At 34.6% G+C, this 20987-nt stretch overlaps 3 protein-coding genes across 3 annotated transcripts in view; all 3 read left to right on the top strand.

The window, feature by feature from the left end:
• Positions 1 to 20987, top strand: part of LOC142341756 (acid phosphatase type 7-like) — a 324947-nt gene that overhangs the window by 110848 nt on the left and 193112 nt on the right. The gene's annotated exons all lie outside the window — the stretch shown is intronic.
• Positions 3158 to 14172, top strand: LOC142341045 (transmembrane protein 208-like). Its single transcript, XM_075391882.1, has 2 exons — positions 3158 to 3572; positions 13396 to 14172. The coding sequence occupies exons 1-2, from the start codon at positions 3263 to 3265 to the stop codon at positions 13680 to 13682; spliced, it is 597 nt and encodes a 198-aa protein (XP_075247997.1). The 5' UTR covers positions 3158 to 3262; the 3' UTR covers positions 13683 to 14172.
• Positions 17805 to 19881, top strand: LOC142341044 (apoptosis inhibitor 5-like). Its single transcript, XM_075391881.1, has one exon. It carries the CDS (start codon positions 17842 to 17844, stop codon positions 19687 to 19689), a length of 1848 nt encoding a protein of 615 aa, XP_075247996.1. The 5' UTR covers positions 17805 to 17841; the 3' UTR covers positions 19690 to 19881.

Below are 20987 nucleotides of genomic sequence, written 5' to 3'. Positions count from 1 at the left end.
AAAAACGACGAATTTAAAAAAAAAACGTTTGCTGTAACGAGGTCATAACGGTCAACCTAATAAATACTGCCTAAAGTTTAAACAATGGAATGTTTCAGGTTTTCCAAAAATTTTGAACTTTAGATGTCTGGTCCCGAACGTTGTTTAAAGACAAAAAAGTTATGAAGTGAATTTGAAACCGAAAATTTAAACTTAAAAAGTTTGTGATTGTGATTTGAAGGGATTTTTGAGGGAGAGAGCGTTATTTTCCTTTGATCTCTTTTTTTAGCAACTTTCTTTTTTTAAACGCCCACGTGGTTCATAAGTATTAACAGTTTAATAGGACTATGGAAAACATCAATGGGTTAACAATTTAAGTTTCATAAGGCCAATTTATTACAAAGAGAATATTTTAGATTTTAGTCTATTCTTTTCTGCAGTTTTTTAACTTTGAGAAAACTGCAGAAATATTGATTTAAGTACTCAATTTAAGCTTCTTATCTGTGCTGTTCGTTTTAGTTATTGAATTGAGATCTGAGCATGATGTTCATTTAGCTAATTTTATAATTAATATTAGCTTTCATTTGAAAAACTTTCCTTTTGAAGCAGAACCTTTTGAAGCTTTGTCTTGTCTGTGAAGTTAATTTTCCAAACTATTATCATGATTTTCAATCTCGCTTTAAGCAATTGAAATGAAATTTTAACAAAAACAGGAACTAAAAAGTAGACAGTTTTTTTAAAAAAAATCGTGCTGTAACGAGGTCAGAGATGGCGATCAACTTAATAAATCTATTCTGGAAAGCCACTGCCTGAGGTTTAAAAAGTAGAATGTTTTTTCTAAAGTTTTAGTTTTAGATTTCCAGAGCGGTGTTTAAAGGCAAAAAAAGTTGATGAAGTAGATATGAAACCGAAAAGTTAAACGTGAAAAAGATTCATATGGTTTTGATTTGAGGGGAATTTAAAGGGGCAGAGCTTTATTTTCCTATTATCTTTATTTTATGATTGTTCTTGCTTTCATACGCTCACATGATTCATAAGTCATGACAAATAAATAGGACTATAAAAAACTAATGAATTGACAGTTTAAGTTGGATGTGGCCAAATGATTACAAAGAAAATATTTTAGATTTTAATCTGTTCTTTTTTGCCATTGTTTTAAACTTCGGAAAATTTCAGAAATCTTGAAAGAATATAATACTCATTTTAAGCTACTGATCTGTTTTGTTCGTTTTAGTTTTTTGATTTCGGAGATCTGAGCATGATGTTAATTTCGTTATTTTCATATTTAATATCAGCTTTCAATTGAAAAACTTTACTAGCAAATACAGCAAAAACTGAGTATTGGAAATAGATTATAGCGAATATAAAAATAACTTGAAACCGGAGAAAGCAGAACCTTGTAAAGCTGTGTCTGGTTTGTAAATTTATTGATGAAATTTTTTTCATGATTTTTATGCAGTTAAAATGAAGTTCTCGCGAAAAGTAACTTAAAAGGCGGCAGTTTTTTTACAAATAAACGTTTGCTGTTTTGAGGACAGAGATGACGGTCAACCTCCTTGATTTAGCTTCAATTCTCGAAATAATGCACCTAATTTTTTAATAGTTTGAATGAGACCGTCGATTTCTGAAAATTTTAGGAAGAATGCATCAGCAAGATTATGCAATAATTAGGGAGCAAAATGGCACCTAAGATTCGAAAAAAATGTTCTGAAGTTTTTATTTCTGATTTTTTAATGGTCAGGAATTCCATCCATTTGGTGAAGCAGCAAAATAGAGGTCATGATCTGTGGAGAAAATGTTTCTCGATTTTAAGTTTTTGTTTTTTTTCTAGCATTAATCTTAGAAAAATAGTAAGATTTTTATTCTAATTTTTTTCATTATCTGTCCTCAAATGAACTTCTTACGGAGGCAACTTGTTAATTTTTAACAAAATGGGTACCTTAAACTTGATCAGAAGCTTGAGACAGTTTGATGAACCTATTCATTCTAACTCATATATATTCAAAAAATTGAGTCTTTCTGTAGGGACGTCTAACTATGGTCTTCCATCTCTGCATTGTTTTTGGACGACAATCTCTTGTTTGGTCTTATTTCTGCAACACTAGAATTTTTGGAACATTCTAAACCTCACAAGTTCACTTGAATCGTTTTGGCCCGAAATTTGGTATTCATTTTATGTTTGTCTTAAAGCTTTTCTAAGGTCTCGATGGTTTTCGTTTCTGAGATACAGAATTTTTTTAAAGCTTAGAATTATTCAAATTATTCGATGTCACAAAAAGTATCAAAAAGTTTTTACTTTAATTTTATCTTAAATCATTCTTTCTAATTATGATGGCTTGTTGGTGGAAATGGAAAATGTTTTAATTAATTCTATAAACGACTTTCTTTCGATATCTTTCCAAGAGTTTAGAACATTTCCTTTCCAGGTTTTTGTAGCATTTTTAAGCGTACTGAAGGTACTTTCTAAAAAATTTTAAGATACTCGACAAAAAATTTTCTTACATCTCCCTCTGGTGTGTGCATTTTGGCGTGATAGCTTTCCGGCAACAAAGTTGCATTGTGTCGTGAGTGCTAATGCTATTCTCCCAAGCTCAAGGAAGTTTTTCTTCAATTCCCCATTAGATGGGCGAGAGGAATTGATACGAAGTGTTAGTTTTCAAATGAAATGAATTTTCATTGAGGTTACAAGTTGCGATAACGTTTGTCTGAGCCTCGTTTAAAGGAAAAGGTACCTATGAGAATCTATGATTCAAAGATGAAAGCTATAATATTCTCCTGTAATGACTTGGTTTATTATGCAACCCTGCTCTCACAAAATACTGCTCCTTTTTCAATGCTGAATTTTTTTTCTCATGAACACTCATGTGTACATTCTTGTGTTACTGTTGATAGGGCAATTAATATGAAAGCTATTAATTGATCTATTAATGGCAAAATGTTACTCTTTTTTATGGAATAGCGACGTAGTTCGTATATTGTTGTAGCCTGTTTGCATGTGTTTTGCGTGTTTTATTCGTGTTTTTCTCAAACCAATTTCATTTTCTGATTGAAACTGTGCCAAAAGTATTTTTTTTATATGATTTTGGCTCATTGGTGTATTTTGTGTGTAGGATTGCATCATTGCAAAACTCTTGCTGTTGCAGGGACTACAGGTTGTCTCAAATTTCTCTTTAGTAAGCTGTTGTGGTATATCAGTTCTCAGAATTAAATATTGATCTCAAAAATCCCCAGCTATAAATATAGTGAAATATTTTCCATTTCTCAAATAGCCTTACTAAGTTAAATGTCAGTTTTTTTCATGTCCGTGATTTTTTCTAGATTTCTAATGTTCGCGCCCAAAGCTGGAAAGCAGGGCACGAAAGGTGACAAACTAATATACGAGGACAACATATCAACCATAGCCTTTTACCAGAAGTGGTGTCTGGTATCAACTGTGGTCAGTGTGGTAGCTATAGTTGTTCCAATTTTCACGTGGACTCTATGGGACTACTTCTGGTGTGTTTTTTTGATTGTGTGCAATTTCGGTGCGTGGTACTTCATGAAGTATATTGGGAAACCAACGCTCAATCCAGACGGGTCGCTAGTTCATCCAGGTTTGGGTTTCCAACATGTCCTCTTTAAAAAACTGATTTTTCTTACATTTCAAGTACCCTAAACAGATACTGATGCCAACTAGAAAGAGCTACTTGTCACTGATCCAAACACCATATGAACTCAAATGCTAAATGAAAGCGAGGATTCAAATAACTAATATGATACTATTTGGTTTTCGAATGGTTTTTAGTTTTGAACTAAAAATGGAAGTTATAAGAGCTGTAATGGCTATCAGAAAATGACTTGTTCGACTTGGAAATTTGAGGTAATTTCTGATCATCCTATATATTAAACGCGTGAGCTCTAAAGTGGGACAAAATTTTTGGATGTTTAAGGGGCCTCTCGAAGCGCATGTTTAAGAGCCGCATTGAGTAGCATGTTTAAGCGAACATATCGAGAGAGGTCAATGACCTAAAAGGCTCAAAGTAGATGGGTGAGACTCGAACCCGGGACAAAAGACTGTTAGTCAGGTGCAGTTACCACGAGGCTAAGTGGGCTTAAAAGTACGCTCGCACAGAGGGAGGATTTACTGTCCTGGGTACTACGTGTTTCTTGAATTCTCTCGAACTAAGTTTGAAGTTCTTATTGTAAACGTGTGTTTTTCTGCAAAGTTTTAGCTTTACAGATTCTGCGCTATTCTAGAACACTCTTAGATTTCAACTAAGTTTTTCACGCTTTACTTTTTGATTTTTGTGTGATCTCAAATGCTCTCAATGTGAAATATATTATTGATACGATATAAGCAATTGTGAGAAACGGTGGTTTGTAGTCGTTATAGTGCAGTTGGTAAGATGGAGGACTGCTATTCTGAGGGGCGAGGGTTCGAATCCGTGCCGGGTACCCTCACTTTTTTTCTCACTTCCTTTTCTCACTTTTTTCTCACTTTCTTTTCTCGCTTTCATTTCTCACTTTCTTTTTTCACTTTCTTTTCTCACTTTGTCTTCTCACTTTTCCTTCCTTTCCTTTTTCACTTTCTTTTCTCAATTTCTTTTCTCACTTTCTTTTCTCACTTTCTTTTCTCACTTCCTTTTCTCACTTTCTTTTCTTGCTTTCTTTTCTCACTTTCTTTTTCACTTTCTTTTCTCACTTTCTTTTCTCGCTTTCTTTTCTCACTTTCTTTTCTCACTTTGTCTTCTCACTTTTCCTTCCTTTCTCTTTTCACTTTCTTCTCTCAATTTCTTTTCTCACTTTCTTTTCTCACTTTCGTTTCTCACTTTCTTTTGTCACTTTCTTTTCTCAATTTTTTTCTCGCTTTCTTTTCTCGCTTTCTTTTCTCACTTTCTTTTCTCGCTTTCTTTTCTCACTTTCTTTTCTCACTTTGTCTTCTCACTTTTCCTTCCTTTCTCTTTTCACTTTCTTCTCTCAATTTCTTTTCTCACTTTCTTTTCTCACTTTCGTTTCTCACTTTCTTTTGTCACTTTCTTTTCTCACTTTCTTTTCTCAATTTTTTTCTCGCTTTCTTTTCTCGCTTTCTTTTCTCACTTTGTGTTCACTTTCTTTTCTCACTTTCTTTTCTCACCTTATCTTCTCACTTTTCCTTCCTCTCTTTTTTCACTTTTTTGTCACTTTCTTTTCTCACATTCGTTTCTCACTTTCTTTTCTCTTTCTTTTCTCACTTTCTTTTCTCGCTTTCTTTTCTCACTTTCTTTTCTCGCTTTCTTTTCTCACTTTGTCTTCTCACTTTTCCTTCCTTTCTCTTTTCACTTTCTTCTCTCAATTTCTTTTCTCACTTTCTTTTCTCACTTTCGTTTCTCACTTTCTTTTGTCACTTTCTTTTCTCACTTTCTTTTCTCAATTTTTTTCTCGCTTTCTTTTCTCACTTTGTGTTCACTTTCTTTTCTCACTTTCTTTTCTCACTTTCTTTTCTCACCTTATCTTCTCACTTTTCCTTCCTCTCTGTTTTCACTTTTTTGTCACTTTCTTTTCTCACATTCGTTTCTCACTTTCTTTTCTCTTTCTTTTCTCACTTTCTTTTCTCGCTTTCTTTTCTCACTTTCTTTTCTCACTTTCTTTTCTCACTTTGTCTTCTCACTTTTCCTTCCTTTCCTTTTTCACTTTCTTCTGTCAATTTCTTTTCTCACTTTCTTTTCTCACTTTCTTTTCTCACTTCCTTTTCTCACTTTCCTTGCTTTCTTTTCTCACTTTCTTTTTCACTTTCTTTTCTCACTTTGTCTTCTCACTTTTCCTTCCTTTCTCTTTTCACTTTCGTCTCTCAATTTCTTTTCTCACTTTCTTTTCTCACTTTCGTTTCTCACTTTCTTTTGTCACTTTCTTTTCTCACTTTTTTCTCAATTTTTTTCTCGCTTTCTTTTCTCACTTTGTGTTCACTTTCTTTTCTCACTTTCTTTTCTCACCTTATCTTCTCACTTTTCCTTCCTCTCTTTTTTCACTTTTTTGTCACTTTCTTTTCTCACATTCGTTTCTCACTTTCTTTTCTCTTTCTTTTCTCACTTTCTTTTCTCGCTTTCTTTTCTCACTTTGTTTTCTCACTTTCTTTTCTCACTTTCTTTTCTCGCTTTCTGTTCTCACTTTCTTTTCTCACTTTCTTTTCTCGCGTTCTTTTATCACTTTCTCTTCTCGCTTTCTTTTCTCACTTTCTTTTCTCACTTTTTCTTCTCACTTTCCCTTCCTTTCTTTTCACTTTCTTTTCTCACTATCTCTTCTCACTATCTTTTCTCACTTTCTTTTCTCACTTTCTTTTCTCGCCTTGTCTTCTCACTTTTCCTTCCTCTCTTTCACTTTTTTGTCACTTTCTTTTCTCACATTCGTTTCTCACTGTCTTTTCTCACTTTCTTTTCTCACTATCTTTTTTTTCGCTTTCATTTCTCACTTTCTTTTCTCACTTTCTTTTCTCGCTTTCTTTTGTCACTTTCTTTTCTCATTTTCTTTTCTCGCTTTCTGTTCTCACTTTCTCTTCTCACTTTGTCTTCTCACTTTCCCTTCCTTTCTTTTTTTCACCTTCTTTTCTTACTATCTTTTCTCACTTTCTTTTCTCACTTTGTTTTCTCACTTTCCTCTCTCACTTTCTTTTCTCACTTCTTTTTCTCACTTTCTTTTCTCACTTTCTTTTCTCACTTTGTTCTCTCACTTTGTTTTCTTACTTTCTTTTTTCACTTTCGTTTCTCACTTTCTTTTGTCACTTTCTTTTCTCACTTTCTTTTCTCAATTTTTTTTCTCGCTTTCTTTTCTCACTTTGTGTTCACTTTCTTTTCTCACTTTCTTTTCTCACCTTGTCTTCTCACTTTTCCTTCCTCTCTTTTTTCACTTTTTTGTCACTTTCTTTTCTCACATTCGTTTCTCACTTTCTTTTCTCACTTTATTTTCTCACTTTCTTTTCTCACTTTCTTTTCTCGCTTTCTTTTCTCACTTTCTTTTCTCGCTTTCTTTTCTCACTTTCTTTTCTCACTTTCTTTTCTCACTTTCTTTTCTCACTTTCTTTTCTCGCTTTCTGTTCTCGCTTTCTGTTCTCACTTTCTTTTCTCACTTTCTTTTCTCACTTTCTCTTCTCACTTTCCCTTCCTTTCTTTTTTTCACCTTCTTTTCTTACTATCTTTTCTCACTTTCTTTTCTCACTTTCTTTTCTCACTTTCCTCTCTCACTTTTTTTCTCACTTCTTCTCACTTTCTTTTCTCACTTTCTTTTCTCACTTTGTTCTCTCACTTTGTTTTCTTACTTTCTTTTTTCACTTTCGTTTCTCACTTTCTTTTGTCACTTTCTTTTATCACTTTCTTTTCTCAATTTTTTTTCTCGCTTTCTTTTCTCAATTTGTGTTCACTTTCTTTTCTCACCTTGTCTTCTCACTTTTCCTTCCTCTCTTTTTTCACTTTTTTGTCACTTTCTTTTCTCACATTCGTTTCTCACTTTCTTTTCTCACTTTATTTTCTCACTTTCTTTTCTCACTTTCTTTTCTCGCTTTCTTTTCTCACTTTCTTTTCTCGCTTTCTTTTCTCACTTTCTTTTCTCACTTTCTTTTCTCACTTTCTTTTCTCACTTTCTTTTCTCGCTTTCTGTTCTCACTTTCTTTTCTCACTTTCTCTTCTCGCTTTCTTTTCTCACTTTCTTTTCTCACTTTGTCTTCTCACTTTCCCTTCCTTTCTTGTTTTCACTTTATTTTCTCACTATCTCTTCTCACTATCTTTTCTCACTTTCTTTTCTCACCTTGTCTTCTCACTTTTCCTTCCTCTCTTTCACATTTTTGTCACTTTCTTTTCTCACATTCGTTTCTCACTTTCTTTTCTCACTTTCTTTTCTCACTATCTTTTTTCCGCTTTTATTTCTCACTTTCTTTTCTCTTTTTCTTTTCTCACTTTCTCTTCACACTTTGTCTTCTCACTTTCCCTTCCTTTCTTTTCACTTTCTTGTCTTACTATCTTTTCTCACTTTTTTTTCTCACTTTCTTTTCTCATTTTCCTTTCTCACTTTCTTTTCTCACTTTCTTTTCTCACGTTCTTTTCTCGCTTTCTTTTCTCACTTTGTTCTCTCATTTTGTTTTCTCACTCTGTCTTCTCAGTTTTTTTCCTTTCTTTTCTCACTTTTCTCACTTCCTTTTCTCTTTCATTTCACTTTTTTTCCTCATTCTCTTTTCTTCCCTTTCTTGTCGTCGTTTTCTTCTCGCTTTCTTTTCATTTTGTTTGCTCAGTTTCTTTTCTCTCTTTGTTTTCTCAATTTGTCTTCTCGCTTTTCCTTCCTTTCTTTTTTCACTTTCTTTTCTCAATTTCTTTTCCCACTATCTTTTTTTTCGCTTTCATTTCTCACTTTCTTTTCTCACTTTCTTTTTTCGCTTTCATTTCTCACTTTCTTTTCTCACTTTCTTTTCTCACTTTCTTTTCTCACGTTCTTTTCTCATTTTCTTTTCTCACGTTGTCTTCTCACTTTCCCTTCCTTTTTTTCACTTTCTTTTCTCACTTTCTTACTTTCTTTTCTCACTTTCCTTTCTTACTTTCTCTTATCACTTTCTTTTCTCATGTTCTTTTCTCACTCTTTTCTCACGTTCTTTTCTTTTTTTCGCTTTCATTTCTCACTTTCTTTTCTCGCTTTCTCTTCTCACTTTCTTTTCTCGCTTTCTTCTCTCACGTTCTTTTCTCACTTTCTTTTCTCAATTTCTTATCTTTTCTCACTTTCCTTTCTTACTTTCTTATCTCACTTTCTTTTCTCACGTTCTTTTCTCGCTTTCTTTTCTCACTTTCTTTTCTCACTTTGTCTTCTCACTTTCCTTTCCTTTCTTTTTTTCACTTTATTTTCTCACTATCTCTTCTCACTATCTTTTCTCACTTTCTTTTCTCACTTTCTTTTCTCACCTTGTCTTCTCACTTTTCCTTCCTCTCTTTCACATTTTTGTCACTTTCTTTTCTCACATTCGTTTCTCACTTTCTTTTCTCACTTTCTTTTCTCACTATCTTTTTTTCGCTTTCATTTCTCACTTTCTTTTCTCACTTTCTTTTCTCGCTTTCTTTTGTCACTTTCTTTTCTCTTTTTCTTTTCTCACTTTCTCTTCTCACTTTGTCTTCTCACTTTCCCTTCCTTTCTTTTCACTTTCTTGTCTTACTATCTTTTCTCACTTTCTTTTCTCACTTTCTTTTCTCATTTTCCTTTCTCACTTTCTTTTCTCACTTTCTTTTCTCACGTTCTTTTCTCGCTTTCTTTTCTCACTTTGTTCTCTCACTTTGTTTTCTCACTCTGTCTTCTCAGTTTTTTCCTTTCTTTTCTCACTTTTCTCACTTCCTTTTCTCTTTCATTTCACTTTTTTCCTCATTCTCTTTTCTTCCCTTTCTTTTCGTCGTTTTCTTCTCGCTTTCTTTTCTCATTTTGTTTGCTCAGTTTCTTTTCTCTCTTTGTTTTCTCAATTTGTCTTCTCGCTTTTCCTTCCTTTCTTTTTTCACTTTCTTTTCTCAATTTCTTTTCTCACTATCTTTTTTTTCGCTTTCATTTCTCACTTTCTTTTCTCACTTTCTTTTCTCACTTTCTTTTCTCACTTTCTTTTTTCGCTTTCATTTCTCACTTTCTTTTCTCACTTTCTTTTCTCACTTTCTTTCCTCACGTTCTTTTCTCTTTTTCTTTTCTCACGTTGTCTTCTCACTTTCCCTTCCTTTTTTTCACTTTCTTTTCTCACTTTCTTATCTTCTTTTCTCACTTTCTTACTTTCTTTTCTCACTTTCCTTTCTTACTTTCTCTTCTCACTTTCTTTTCTCATGTTCTTTTCTCACTTTCTTTTCTCACGTTCTTTTCTTTTTTTTTCGCTTTCATTTCTCACTTTCTTTTCTCGCTTTCTTTTCTCACTTTCTTTTCTCGCTTTCTTTTCTCACGTTCTTTTCTCACTTTCTTTTCTCACGTTGTCTTCTCACTTTCCCTTACTTTTGTTCACTTTCTTTTCTCACTTTCTTATCTTCTTTTCTCACTTTCCTTTCTTACTTTCTTATCTCTATTTCTTATCTCACTTTCTTTTCTCACGTTCTTTTCTCACTTTCTTTTCTCACGTTCTTTTCTCACTTTCTTTTCTCACTTTCTTTTCATCTTCGTTTCTCACTTTTTTCACTTTCTTTTCGTTTTCGTTTCTCATTTTCTTTTCTCGCTTTCTTTTCTCACTTTCTTTTCTTATTTTCATTTCTCACTTTGTTCTCTCACTTTGTTTTCTCACTCTGTCTTCTCAGTTTTTTCCTTTCTTTTCTCACTTTTCTCACTTCCTTTTCTCTTTCATTTCACTTTTTTCCTCATTCTCTTTTCTTCCCTTTCTTTTCGTCGTTTTCTTCTCGCTTTCTTTTCTCATTTTGTTTGCTCAGTTTCTTTTCTCTCTTTGTTTTCTCAATTTGTCTTCTCGCTTTTCCTTCCTTTCTTTTTTCACTTTCTTTTCTCAATTTTTTTTCTCACTATCTTTTTTTGCTTTCATTTCTCACTTTCTTTTCTCACTTTCTTTTCTCACTTTCTTTTCTCACTTTCTTTTTTCGCTTTCATTTCTCACTTTCTTTTCTCACTTTCTTTTCTCACTTTCTTTTCTCACGTTCTTTTCTCTTTTTCTTTTCTCACGTTGTCTTCTCACTTTCCCTTCCTTTTTTTCACTTTCTTTTCTCACTTTCTTATCTTCTTTTCTCACTTTCTTACTTTCTTTTCTCACTTTCCTTTCTTACTTTCTCTTCTCACTTTCTTTTCTCATGTTCTTTTCTCACTTTCTTTTCTCACGTTCTTTTCTTTTTTTTTCGCTTTCATTTCTCACTTTCTTTTCTCGCTTTCTTTTCTCACTTTCTTTTCTCGCTTTCTTTTCTCACGTTCTTCTCTCACTTTCTTTTCTCACGTTGTCTTCTCACTTTCCCTTCCTTTTGTTCACTTTCTTTTCTCACTTTCTTATCTTCTTTTCTCACTTTCCTTTCTTACTTTCTTATCTCACTTTCTTATCTCACTTTCTTTTCTCACGTTCTTTTCTCACTTTCTTTTCTCACGTTCTTTTCTCACTTTCTTTTCTTATTTTCATTTCTCACTTTGTTCTCTCACTGTGTTTTCTCGCTTTGTTTTCTCACTTTGTCTTCTCACTTTTTCCTTTCTTTTCTCACTTTCTTTTCTCTTTCATTTCTTCACTTTCTTTTCCTCATTCTCTTCACTTTCTTTTCGTCGTTTTCTTCTCATATTAGTTTCTCACTTTCTTTTCTCACTTTCTTTTCTCACTTTCTTTTCTAACTTTTTTTCGCTTTATTTTCTCACTTTCTTTTCATCTTCGTTTCTCACTTTTTTCACTTTCTTTTCGTTTTCGTTTCTCATTTTCTTTTCTCGCTTTCTTTTCTCACTTTCTTTTCTTATTTTCATTTCTCACTTTGTTCTCTCACTGTGTTTTCTCGCTTTGTTTTCTCACTTTGTCTTCTCACTTTTTCCTTTCTTTTCTCACTTTCTTTTCTCTTTCATTTCTTGACTTTCTTTTCCTCATTCTCTTCACTTTCTTTTCGTCGTTTTCTTCTCATATTAGTTTCTCACTTTCTTTTCTCACTTTCTTTTCTCACTTTCTTTTCTAACTTTTTTTCGCTTTATTTTCTCACTTTCTTTTCTCACGTTCTTTTCTCATTTTCTTTTCCAACTTTCTTTTCACTTTCGTTTCTCACTTTCTTTTTTCACCTTGTCTTCTAACTTTTTCTTCCTCTCTTTTACTTTTTTGTCACTTTCTTTTCTCACATTAGTTTCTCACTTTCTTTTCTCACTTTCTTTTTTCGCTTTCATTTCTCACTTTCTTTTCTCGCTTTCTTTTCTCACTTTCTTTTCTCACTTTGTTTTCTCGCTTTCTGTTCTCACTTTGTTTTCTCACGTTGTCTTCTCACTTTCCCTTCCTTTTTTTCACTTTCTTTTCTCCTTTTCTTATCTTCTTTTCTCACTTTCCTTTCTTACTTTCTTTTCTCACTTTCTTTTCTCACGTTCTTTTCTCACTTTCTTTTCTCACGTTCTTTTCTCACTTTCTTTTCTCACTTTCTTTTCATTTTCTTTTCTCACTTTTTTCACTTTCTTTTCGTTTTCGTTTCTCACTTTCTTTTCTCGCTTTCTTTTCTCACTTTCTTTTCTTATTTTCATTTCTCACTTTGTTCACTCACTGTGTTTTCTCGCTTTGTTTTCTCACTCTGTCTTCTCACTTTTTCCTTTCTTTTCTCACTTTCTTTTCTCTTTCATTTCTTCACTTTCTTTTCGTCGTTTTCTTCTCACTTTCGTTTCTCACTTTCGTTTCTCACTTTCTTTTCTCACTTTCTTTTCTCACTTTCTTTTCTCTCTTTGTTTTCTCACTTTCTTTTCTCACTTTCTTTTCTCTCTTTGTTTTCTCACTTTCTTTTCTCACTTTGTTTTCTCACTTTCTTTTCTCACTTTTTTTCTTTCTCTTGTACCCTTTTTGCTTTCTTTCTCTTTTCTTTTTTGCATGTTATAGCTCCTCAACTTCGCATATTTTACCGCACCCGAAACATGTAGATTAATGTATTATATGAGTTGCGCTCTGCGAACATGTAGAAGTTCGTTATCTGTACAAGTCTTAGCGGTACTTAAATATGCAAGATAGCAAAGCCAATTAAGTCTTCCATCAAAAAATTGGTGTTACTTGGGGTAATATACTAAACCAAAGACATCGGTAAAGTAACGTAATACCTCTGGCTGTTGAACGAGGGTCATGGCTTACAGCCTGAGCTGGTACGAAAAAAAATCTCAATTTTAAACCTATTCTTTTAAATGATTTTCTTGTGATGATTTTGCGGGCCTGCTAGTTTTTTTTTAATTGCTCTCGTAGAGAAGCAATTATTGTAAACGTGTGCGTCTTTGTGCAAAATTTTCGCTTGAGTTTTGACTTTTTGAGTGACTTTTACGCCCTTGACTTTTTGTGTTTCGCGTGATCTAAAATTCTATCTCAATCACAATTTCAAGCAGCTGAACTCAATTGGCGGAAATTTAATACTAAAAGTCAAATGAAAAGTGCGCCGAAATTGGTGCCGTTTTCACTTTAAATCTTAAAAGTGGTATATGTTAACCTCTAATGTGGTTATTTGAAGACCACTATTGACCCCCCCCCCCCCCCCCCCCCCGACTGAAGCAGGCTGCAATTGATTAGAGCTCCACTAGTCGTTCGAGAGCAATTCTTCCGACGTTAAGTCGGTTATGTTTCAATACCTATGTTTTCAACCAAATTTTTCTGGAGTAAATTTTTACTGAGTTTTCAAAGCACACCAGTAATAGAAGTTTCTTCCATTTTCCCCAAAATAGTAACTTATAAATAAGCAGGCTTGTGTCTTTTGTTTTTCTCTTTTATGTCCTAATGGCTTAGGTCTTATGCTCTTTCGGCTAGCACGTTGAAACAATATTCTCTATTCGCAGGTGGTGACATTAACTGCTCAGGAAGTCTGGGCGATTCTATGAAAGACGTAGTCATCCTTACCTCAATCGTACAAGTGCTATCATCACTCCTATCCTCCTATTTCCTCCTTCTCTGGACCCTAATACCTGGCAGGGCTCTTTATCTGCTGTGGGTACACGTTCTACAACCTTTCTTCATGGCATCGGGGCCTGCAGGCGTACCTGGAGCCACAAATGAAGATGGAGGTAGTGAAGGAAAGAAAGGTCACAGGAAACAGAAAATAAAATACGTAGCATCCAGAAGATGACCTAAATTAACTCACCAAGCTCAAGAGCTGTAGATGATCTCAGAGTTGTCTAAGAGTTTTTTAAGAGACCCTCCACTGCCCCTCGGTAGATTATGACCCTCTATAATTGACAATTTTGCTATACATATATACTCCTTTATTAATGTATATATAAATTACACCAGATCGGCCCGCCGTTAGTTGTTCACACTTCGTGATGAAAAAATTGTCCGTGGAGGGGAGGATATGGAGCCGAAATCACTGTTAACAAATGGGATTTTGAGTCATTTGGTGCATACTTCGTCTTTGCTTTGAGTGTGGTTAATATTATAGGCTGCCAATGAATATAAACAATATCCGCAGACTTAGGGCGAAGCCTTTAATCTTTTTTGCTTTTTCGCTTTTCCTAAAGATTGTATTTATATATGGCTAGTTAAAGGTTCATTATGTTCCAATTGTAATCTGATTCTGTATTTATAGATCAATTGTTAATAGATTTTTTCTGTTAATATGTTAATTCTAATTGGAATTTCAAACAATCAAAGATTGTTTGCGCTCGTGTGCCTCCGCCTGTGTTTTGATTCGGCATGTGTTTTGTGATAGTTGATCAATAATCAGAAATTAATGTCAGGGCAGTTTATCCAATGATAAAGTACTCAATTTTTATGGATACCCAATTTAGGCATCTAATATTTCATGGCAATTGGGTAATTCGTCAGCGGTTGTGTTGGCATTGAGCAATTTGAAACAGGAATTCTGGTAGAGTATTCCTATAATTGTTATTTTGATTTTAGTTGAAAAAAAGTAATCATCAGAATTGATATGGCTTGTCAAAATATTAATCTTTTTCTTTAATTTTTGTTTAAAGAAAAAAATTAAATTCAAGATTAATGATAGCAAACAGCAAGTAAACTTTTTCGGAAAGCTGGTCAAAAACAGTCTATACAGATGAAGGACTCCAGCGAATGTAGAAAAAAGTGGAGAGAAGATTGGATACGGTGAAGGGTTTGTTACAAACCAGCAATCAACTTAAATAATGAGAACTATCAAGTCATAAAATAACCAAATGAAAATCAAACAAAGGAGAATCATAGTCAACACAAAAGCCTCCCTTCCTCGACATCAGTCCCCGTGGAAGCTGCAGTCGTCAGAGCGAACGGAACCGCGCAAGCAGAGTAGAGTAGCGCCAAGCTGATTATCGTTCGGATTAATGTGATAACGTTGACGTAAGAGTCGTCGTTCTTTAGGGTGTTTGCTGGCAACTTGCTTTATCACGCGGGTTGCTGAAGGTCCTGCTCCTCATATGCAAGAAAATATCAGGACTGAAAGTGCCCTTCTCAACATTTATTTCAATTCTTTGATCTTTTCATGGTTACTATACGCGTCTGCATTTTTTTCGGGATGTTTTTCTTAAAGGGCTTGAAAGCATTTACATCAAATGGGACAGTGAATGACATGAGCAACTGTGAATTGGTCACCACAAAAAGTTGGACGTAAGTTTTGGGGGCTCCCAACCGTAGCGAAGGGCAATACCGTTCGCAGACTTGGACCAATTGAATTGTTTTTTCAATAGCATGGCAACAAGCCAGCAGGAAGCGCCTTTTTCAAAGGCTAGATCAATTGCATACAATTTTTTTGCTTTCAAACATTTATTGAATCTAAATATCTCATTCGTCTTCACTGATTTATCCTTTGATCTGTAATTCTTTATTTTTTTGGACTCAATATTTGCTTCTTCCCCGATGGTTAGCGTCTCTGAAATGGGTTTTGACCTTTCATGTTCATAATTGATTCTTAAATTAGAATGTTGTTAAGCCCGCTGTTGCGTACCGGGAGTTAATATATGTCGCGACGGGTCACGTCAGAACTGGTGGTAGATACAAGGATATGGTTTAGGTGATCATTGATAAATTTCTCGGATTCTTCCTTCAAGTCAAATCGTCTGGGTTGTCCTCAATGAGAAAATTAATCTTTGTTGCAGGCACAGAGTTTGTCAAGCATTTGTATACATTTTGAGGGACAATATTTGCGTGTTTTGCTAATTTTTTTGCAATAAATATAAATAATTTTGCTTTTGATCTGTTATATTTTTTCTGCAGGAGTCTGCGTTTCCAATTACAGATTGTTTTAAAGCTGTTTTTGGATTGTAGTTGAACTCCTCTGAAGCATTGGCATTCTTTTGAAAAAAAGTTGCTGAGAGTGTTGGCATTTTGAACGGACTCAACTTTTTTCAATGTCAAAAGTTAAATGGTCATGTACTTAGAATATCAAAAAATTTTCAGGCAAATTTTTAATGTAAAGCATTTCATAGGTTTTTTAAAAAAATTTTTTTTCTATTTTTGCTGATAACAGAATCTGTGAAATTTTTTGCATTTACATTCCAACGTTTTTTGCATCTTTGCAATAACGTGACTTAAAATAATTAGATCTTCGCGAACGAAAGGTTTCTGTCTAATTTTGGAGATTTGTTTGTCTAATTGGTTTTTCGCTTGACGATCCTTTTAAAGTTACCAACGTTTTTAAGTTTTTTTGATGTTCTTGATTTGCTTACTTCGTTGTCCTTCTCCGCTGAAAGCTTCCAAAAGATAATTTGATATGGCACTCAGTATTAATTCAAAAAGCAGGATTTGGTTCCTCAACGTATGATTCAAGCGCATTCTTGCTAAAAGCCACGATATAGTTCAATTGTAGGCTATGGTTTGAAAATCATTAAATGCTCTCAAACGAAGTTTTTAGCAATTATATTAATCCTGCGATATTTTTTAAACGAGATTTTCGCTTGACCAATTTTTCGTCTGACCTGTTTGATTTTTCGTCCTGGAAAACGGGAGAAACAGGTAATGCCTGGAGCTCATTAATTTTTCTGAAATCCTTTGGAATAATAGACACTAAATACGGTCACCAAAACTGTTTTGGAGACATAATTTTATGATGTTTAGGGAGGTTCTTTGAGTTTGAACCCCCCCCCCCCCCCCCCACACACACACACACACACACACACACACACACACACACACACACACACACACACACACGCACACACTTGACCCCCGCCGCTGCGACGTCCACCCATGCGCCTTCAAATATACTAAAGCTAGTGTCCCTAAACCGGAGTTAGCTACTGATGAAGTCAGCTGCTAGCCAGTCGTTTGAGAGCAGTTCGTCCCATGTTAATTATGTTTTGTTTTAGAAAACCTGAGCATCTGATATCTTTTGCGTTTTTTTCTATTTTGCGTTTGCAGTGCACCGATATTTTCTGCGGTATAACTGAAATAAAACCTATTGATCTATACATCTCGAAAGTGAGAAACGCAAATTTTATCATCTAGAAACAATGAGCTACGTTATGGGAGATCAAGTAGTTTTTAAGGTCCTCAAAACAAAGGTGAACCAAGCCCAATTGCGGACGTGATGGCTATTTTATTATGAAAATTTTGCTATTTAAGTTCTGAAGCTTGGAAGATCATTTTTTGTAGCCGAGCTATAAAAAGAAGTGGACAGGCAACGAAAGAATTACGGTGAAAATCCCCCAAAACTTCCCGTGTTTGTTTTCCCCACCAAACTTGAAGTTTGAGGTTTTCACAGGTGCTTCAAAATTCAATGGCCAGGGCCAAATTTTCTGGGCGCGGTCCTTGAGTAGTAACACAGAAAGCTGCAACTTTTGCTAAATTAAGCAACCAATATATAGTATCTTTTTTGAAAAACCAACTTTTCAGATAACTCAAAACCCAACGGTTGAAGACCAATTCTCATTAAAAGGCAATTTTCATTATTATAGCAATTTTAACGAGAAAATTGGGCGGTAAAGTATTGTCTAATTCTTTTAAAGCAGAAATCTGTAAAATCTTGCAAAATTTTTTCCCATAACTGATCACCTCTTCAAACTATAAAATGCTCAAGTTTATAGTATCTTAAAAGTTTAGTATTATATTAATTGCGTTTATTACATACGCGTTTATTACATTTGCGTTTATTCTCACATATGAAGTATAGGTCTGTTTGTCTGATTATCAAGTAACTATAGTGTGCAGATCTTAAAAACATACGTGATTTCTTTGCCGCGTCTATCTGGACATCTGTTATCTTTGTTCTTAAATGCAAGTCTTCGCATGTTAGCAACCAAAAAGTCAAAATAGAATTTGATATTTGGAATACTAACTTAAGTTAAACTTCAGGTAATATGGATGAAAAGGAAGTGTTAAATGAATCGAGTGAACCCTCAGTTTTACCCCCGGATCAGTCTTTACCGGAAGAGAAGTCATCAGAAAAACCTGCCAATGAAAACGTGTCTTCCGAGGACGAAGTCGGAACTGTTTCAGAACCAAACCCTAGTAATGAGAGCGAACAACTTAACGAAGAAACCTCTGAGAGTCATCCAAAAAGTGAAACCAGTCAAGTCATAAATGAAGACGAACAAAATGTAATATCAGTTGAGAGGTTGTATGAACTGTGCGAAACGCTCGACTCCATGTCCAAAAATAATCCCGATAAAATGACGTCTTATGAAGGAGTTTATCAAGAACTTCTTGTTGGCGTTAAAGGCGATAAAAAATTAAAGCAACTATCTTGTCAATTCATAATGAGATTTTTCAAGTTTTTCAGTCAATCTGAAACTTTGCTAGAACTAACCTTAGACGCTCTGTTTGACCTTTGCGAAGATAACGACGCTTCAATAAGAAGACAGGCTATCAAAGAGTTGCCTAATATCTGCAAGAGTGTTCCCTCGACGGTTGCAAGGATTTCGGACATTCTGGCTCAGTTACTACAAGCTGAGGATTCAATCGAGTACGCAGTTGTGCAAACCTCTTTACTAAATTTGGTCAAAATAGACGCCAAAGAATGTTTAATGACTCTTTTCGTTCAAATCCTCAACGCCTCCGAAACTGGTGGTGAAATTATCAGAGAACGAACTATAAAATTTCTAGCTACGAAGTTACCTTCATTATCGCCTGAAATTCTAACTAATGAAATCGAAAATCTGCTTATTGGGAAAATTCAAGAAACTTTAAACGATGTAACAAGTCAGGAGTTTGCTACTTTCATAAAAATTCTGGCTTCATTGCGACAAATGCAGCAGAATGAAGGGCGAACACGTTTAATTGAAGTCATCGCAAATCAAGCAGGTATTTCAGAAGACCCCGATTCCGATTTTGACCCCAAAAACGATGAACAAGTTGCAATTTTGGTCCAATGTACAAAACAAGCATTGGATTTCTTCTCACGAAATGTACCCAGTACGAAATTTACTACATATTTTTGCTCCACAGTTCTTCCTCGAATTTGGGAACTACCGGAAAAATCTGAAGAACCCGAAAGTTCGGGAATTCCGACGCAAGTTGACGTTTTGAAGCTTTTAGCAGAGTTGTCAATAAATAGTGGGACGCTAGATAATGTTTGCATTGAACACGTATACAATGCTTTGGTTAGACTTTTACCCGAAAAGCCAAGCGAAGAAAGTTCAAAGTCGCGAAACGATTTGCCTAACTTGATGTTATCCCATTTAGAATGTGTCGTTTTTACTTATCACACTTTAGCTAGACAGCATTCATACATCACATGTGATGAATCAAAAAGTAACTTGAAGAAATTGAGACCAATTTTGACCTTTTTAACAAGCAGACTGCAAAGTTATATCCAGAAACTCAGAGATGATATTTCGACATGTTCTCAAGAGGAATTGAAAGAAGCGGAGAACAGTATCAAGTTAACTGCTTTAAAGGTTACGCTCAATATAACTGTTATTCTCAAAGAGCTGTCAAGATCTCCGCCTTCATTTCAAGAAATCGTTAATTTATCTTGGAAGCGAGCCACACATACGTCGTCAACGAAAGCTGCCGCGAAACGGAAGTCGCAACACGACAATCGAAGAGGCGGGGGAGACGATCACGATACGGGATCGAGTGATGGTCGTGGGCAAAGATATAACCCGCCTTCTGGTAAATACAGCAAGCAAGTTAACTCATACGAGTCGAATTACAGGCCTGGGTTCAAAGGGTCAAAGTACAAACTGGGAGTGTATTATGCTTGAACAAACGAACTCTTCGATCAGCTAGGTGTTCAAGAGAAAAGGAAAATGGATTGTCAAGATGTCACTGATGACAATGATGAAAAACTATAAATCAAAAAATTCGAAAAACTGTGCAAGTGCAAATTAGTATTTGAGTGTTCTAAAGAATCCTGTGTTAATCCTTGAAGTTTCAATTTATTTGTTACGTTTTTGCCTTTTTGTTCAAAAATGAGTTAAGATTATCTGAAGATTATAAGATTTTAGAGCACAATACCCTCAGCAGTTATTTCTATAATCTCAGTTAAGTTAATAGTGAAATTTTCAGTGTTTAATAGTCACGAAGCGATAGCTCACGATACACTCGCTGGCAGAAGTAGGTGCTCAAATGGCATTTGTAAATGTTAAACTGACTGTTTTGATTAGACTTTTAGTAACATTCCGATTGCCTATTGATTTGCATTTTCTAATATGACTGATAATTGACAAAGACGACTGAAAATTTAGTAGCTAAAATTATGGGAAAATGCTAAGATAAAATGCCAAGAAAATCCAAATGGAATTTTTCCAGTTTCACGCAAACAGCGTTTAGATGAATCCCACTTGAATTCAGTTCAACCCGATCCCAATACTTCAAATTTCACAACTTTCAATTTTGCTTGGAGTTATGAATTTTCATATAAACATATTTTGTTGCGGCTGCTCAAGAATCTCAGCGGAACTGATATATCACAGCCTGGTTCTCGAGTTTTACGCCGGCCTGGTTCTTCACTGGGTTCGATTGACTAACGATCTCGCAGAAATAATTAGTCGCTCGGACGTATTAAAGGACTTAATTTTGTTGATTGAAGTTAAGAAAATCCTTAGTGATAATCTATGTTCAATCTCGTGCTGAAGTTTGTAAGGCTTCAACCAGTGTTAGTAATGTTGCTAACTTCTCGTTAAGTAAGCTCAACTAACTTAGAACTCGCAAGATCTTAAGATCCAACAAAACTTAGCAAAAAGACTAAAGTTGTTAAAGAATCAAATTTTAGTCAATCTGAGAGCCAGCTGCTGTTGGTAACAGTTTCTAATGGTTCTAAATACAATACGATTTCACTAATCAAACAATTGGGTTAAAGTCAATAATCAAGTATTTATCATTTATAACATCATCGCTTTGATTTAGGTCATTGTTTACATAGTAAATGTCAAATTACTGCAATATTTGCTTTTGTTGACATAAGCACGGATGGTAATACGTGGCTGTGAATGCCTCGAATGCACGGTATTTCACCTTTAATGATCATCTAAAGTATCATAGATTTAGCAATTTAAGAATT

This window comes from Convolutriloba macropyga, chromosome 6 (assembly GCF_964194025.1).
Source record: "Convolutriloba macropyga chromosome 6, txConMacr16.3, whole genome shotgun sequence".
NCBI classification, from domain to species: domain Eukaryota; kingdom Metazoa; phylum Xenacoelomorpha; order Acoela; family Convolutidae; genus Convolutriloba; species Convolutriloba macropyga.
The sequence above is the reverse complement of the archived record's forward strand: the minus strand, read 5'-3'. Positions and strand labels throughout refer to the sequence as shown.

Coding starts and splice junctions, on each gene's coding strand:
- LOC142341045 (XM_075391882.1), top strand. CDS start 3,263: ATGTCAGTTTTTTTCATGTCCGTGATTTTTTCTAGATTTCTAATGTTC. Junction 3,573..13,395: donor CGGGTCGCTAGTTCATCCAG/GTTTGGGTTTCC, acceptor CTCTATTCGCAG/GTGGTGACATTAACTGCTCA.
- LOC142341044 (XM_075391881.1), top strand. CDS start 17,842: ATGGATGAAAAGGAAGTGTTAAATGAATCGAGTGAACCCTCAGTTTTA.